We start from the raw sequence: 3597 nt of genomic DNA on the forward strand, positions 1-3597 counted from the left end.
CCGCCCCCGCCCCCCCCCCCCCACGGATATAGGATGTCCCTCCTTCTGTCCACCTCTTGCACCCAAGGTCTCTAGTGCATCAGCAGAGAACCTTGGTGCACGCACTCTCGCAGGCCTGGTACCAACTCAGATCGGCAGATTGGTGAGGTCTGATGTGCAGATTGGAGGATGTGGGATTTAGTAATCATGATGTGGAGATGCCGGTGATGGACTGGGGTGGACAAATGTAAGGAGTCGCACAACACCAGGTTATAGTCCAACAGCTTTATTTGAAATCACAAGCTTTCGGAGCTTTGCTCCTTCGTCAGGTGAGTAAAGAGTTGCATAAAGGCACAGCATATATAGTCAGAGAACAATGTCTGGTGATTACAGATAATCTTTCTAACTGCCATTTATCACACCTCGGCAGAGAGATAATCACAGCAATCAAAGAAGTGAATGATGTTCAAACAGGTTAGTCAGGGAAACATTACATCCAAGAATACTGAGGTGGGGTCACAAGGGGTCAAATCACAAAGATAGAGAGAGAGAGAGACCAGAAAGACAGAGAGAGAGAGAGAGAATGACCAGTTGTATTAAAAACAGATAACTTTATTTTGTTGGAAATCGCAGCAGGTCCGGCCGCATCTGTGTATGGAGAACAAGCCAACTACGACTTGAGTCTGGATGACTCTACGTCAGGTGGGGTTACGTGTAGCATGACATGAACCCAAGATCCCGGTTGAGGCCGTCCCCATGGGTGCGGAACTTGGCTATCAATTTCTGCTCGATGATTTTGCATTGTCGTGTGTCTCGAAGGCCGCCTTGGAGTACGCTTATCCGAAGATCGGTGGATGAATGTCCTTGACTGCTAAAGTGTTCCCCGACTGGGAGGGAACCCTCCTGTCTGGCGATTGTTGCGCGGTGTCCGTTAATCCGTTGTCGCAGCGTCTGCATGGTGTCGCCAATGTACCATGCTCCGGGGCATCCTTTCCTGCAACGTATGAGGTAGACAACGTTGGCCGAGTCACAGGAGTATGAACCATGTACCTGGTGGGTGGTGTCCTCTCGTGTGATGGTGGTATCTGTGTCGATGATCTGGCATGTCTTGCAGAGGTTGCTGTGGCAGGGTTGTGTGGTGTCATGGACGCTGTTCTCCTGAAAGCTGGGTAATTTGCTGCGAACAATGGTCTGTTTGAGGTTAGATGGCTGTTTGAAGGCGAGTAGTGGAGGCGTGGGGATGGCCTTAGCGAGGTGTTCGTCGTCATCGATGACATGTTGAAGGCTGCGAAGAACATGGCGTAGTTTCTCTGCTCCGGGGACGGCGCAACCTTTATTCAATGTTTTAACATAACTCATCAGTGTGTAAACATAGGGATGGGATCTGCATCTGTGTTTTACGTGTGCAATGTCTGATCTCTGTTCGGACTTCATGCAGACAGTAGACTGTTATTTTCAGCAAATAACAGGTACAAGCTACATATAAGAGATTCCGAAGAAACATCCTCCCTTTAAGAGATGGAGCGCCCTGTGGTGGTGGAAAGTGCGAATTGCATTCATTCCACGTGCAAGGCCTGGAAAGGAACGCCGATTGCAGGTAAGTGCTCCCAGGGGACCAAACTTGGGTCTTGCCTGCCCAGGGTCCGTCGGGTGCGGGGTAACGGACCCTTAACCAATTCTTCCCTCATAATTCCCAATGCCCCTTCTTTACTTCAATCCACCTCTATCTTATCCTGTGCTGCTATACACGCTATGTGTTTTCCTGAGCATCGTTGTCCTAATCGTCTTCTATCTCCGTTATCCCCATGCCACTGTACCTCTTGCTTCCCTGTATGGATGATGGCTCCTAGTTCACCTAACAGATCCATTCCCAACACATTCCCTTCTGTACTTTCACAATACCAAAGGCGCCCTGGTATCATTTGCCCTGCTACCTCTATTAGCATGGTCTCAGTTCTATATGCCTTTAAACTGCTTCCTCCTTTCCACTATGTTCCTGATAGGCCATCCACTTCCGCTACCGTCTCTCCCGGTTTCTGTTTTACCCCTACCACAACAGCCCAGTTACACGGAGGGTCTCCGAGGACACGCTGCACATCTCTCTTGAACCTTTCAAATTTCTGTTTCCTAGTACATCCCACTTCCTTTACCCACCCTCCGGATTTAAAATCGCCTCCCAGGCTTTCCCACGGTCCGGGAGTCAGCTTCCCTCTTATTATCCCGTGTATATCCCATTCTCCCATTGAATGCATTTCTGCCGCCCTCCCAAGTTTCAGCCAAAAGTCTACGTTAAAGCAATTAGGTTTCAATAACCCCAATTTGACCAAGACATATTCCTTCTCTAAAGGGGTGAACGGTACATAATGTTCCCTCGCCGCTGCTGGGTGATCTCCTTTCCATCCCAGTCCACAGCAGCCGGGTAATATCTAATGTGTATCGGGGCCATTCAGGTGAGATCACACATGGTGGGCGGTGCCGATGGTCCCGACCCTGGATATGCTGGGGATTGTGGCCCTACCTCCTGTTCTTCTTCCCCCCCCCTCCATGGGTTGGGGTTAACGTTAAATCTTCCCCTCATTACGGCTACTTTGATTCTCTCCTTTTCCCCCGGATCATCTTCAGTTGGTTCTCCAACTCCTGTATTTTTGCTTCCTGCTCTTTATTCTTAGTTGTTAGATCTTTCGGTTTTTGTTCTAGCTTTCGCCTTTTCTCCCTTCCTTTCCCTATTTCTGCGTAAGCCTCATCTAGTGCTTTCGTTTTTTGTTCACGTTCACAACACAGTATTATTTTACTGGCATCTTCCTTTTCCTTTCTTGCCCCCACCTATTCCAAAAACTCTCATGTTGTTGCAGCGACCACTCTGGGTTCCATCCTAGCTTTTTCATCTTATCCTCCATCTTTTTATGTTTTGTGCGCACACATTGTGCCATGCTCTCCCTTTCCCCCTCCTCGGGGTTTGCTGGCCCATGGATAGCCATTGTGTTCGGCGTATACAACCCGACTCCCTCAGTTATATGCCCGATCCCGGCATCTCTCTTGCGCCTAGTGAGTGCATCCACCCACTGCCTTTTGCATGGACTCTTGCCGCGACTCGCTCTGTTCTGATCTCCCTGTTTAGTCTCTGACCGGTGGAGCACACCTCGGATAAGTAGGTCTCAAAGGGCTACTCACCCAGGTGTTCGCCCCTCAGTCTTTGACCCGGAGATCCTGGCGACTATGCCATCTGTTGTGGCCTACAGAATTCCCTCTGCGCTTTTCCACTAGCTTCTAGTGGTCACCACAATTCTAGAGATGAGTCAGGAGAGCCGTTCCATGCAAACAGGTCTTTATTTCAAGCAGCTGCAGGGAGAAGCCTTGGCGGACCAAAACTTCTCCCGATTACATTGTTACATCAAGCTTTATACATGCAGAAGTGTCTGGTTTACAACCCCCCTCTTACCTGGCCTCCACGGTCTCCAATTACCACTATCTTTGTGCAGTGTTCTTGTTTCAAGGTTCCGTACAAAACATGTTTATGCGGACTGCTGCGGCCAAAGCTGCTGACACTGTTTTTAGTCTTTTTGGCCATACTACCCATTATGCCTTGCAGTTTCAGCCAGTATGCAGTTTACAACATTT

At 49.2% G+C, this 3597-nt stretch overlaps 1 protein-coding gene across 2 annotated transcripts; it reads right to left on the reverse strand.

Annotated features, from left to right (window-relative positions):
• Positions 1-249: 249 nt before the first annotated feature.
• LOC137326961 (uncharacterized) lies at positions 250-3376 on the reverse strand. 2 transcript variants are annotated; one of them, XR_010964314.1, is made up of 2 exons: positions 3151-3376; positions 250-1310 (listed from the first exon to the last, which is right to left on the reverse strand). XR_010964314.1 is itself a non-coding variant. In XM_067992334.1 (2 exons), exons 1-2 carry the CDS (start codon positions 2819-2821, stop codon positions 688-690), a joined length of 642 nt encoding a protein of 213 aa, XP_067848435.1. In that variant the 5' UTR covers positions 2822-3141; the 3' UTR covers positions 250-687. The 2 variants fall into 2 exon arrangements, 1 of the variants encoding a protein (XP_067848435.1); XM_067992334.1 differs by lacking the exon at positions 3151-3376 and adding an exon at positions 2803-3141.
• Between the last annotated feature and the right edge of the window lie 221 nt (positions 3377-3597).

The sequence above is a fragment of the Heptranchias perlo genome, chromosome 11 (assembly GCF_035084215.1).
Source record: "Heptranchias perlo isolate sHepPer1 chromosome 11, sHepPer1.hap1, whole genome shotgun sequence".
In the NCBI taxonomy this organism is placed as follows: domain Eukaryota; kingdom Metazoa; phylum Chordata; class Chondrichthyes; order Hexanchiformes; family Hexanchidae; genus Heptranchias; species Heptranchias perlo.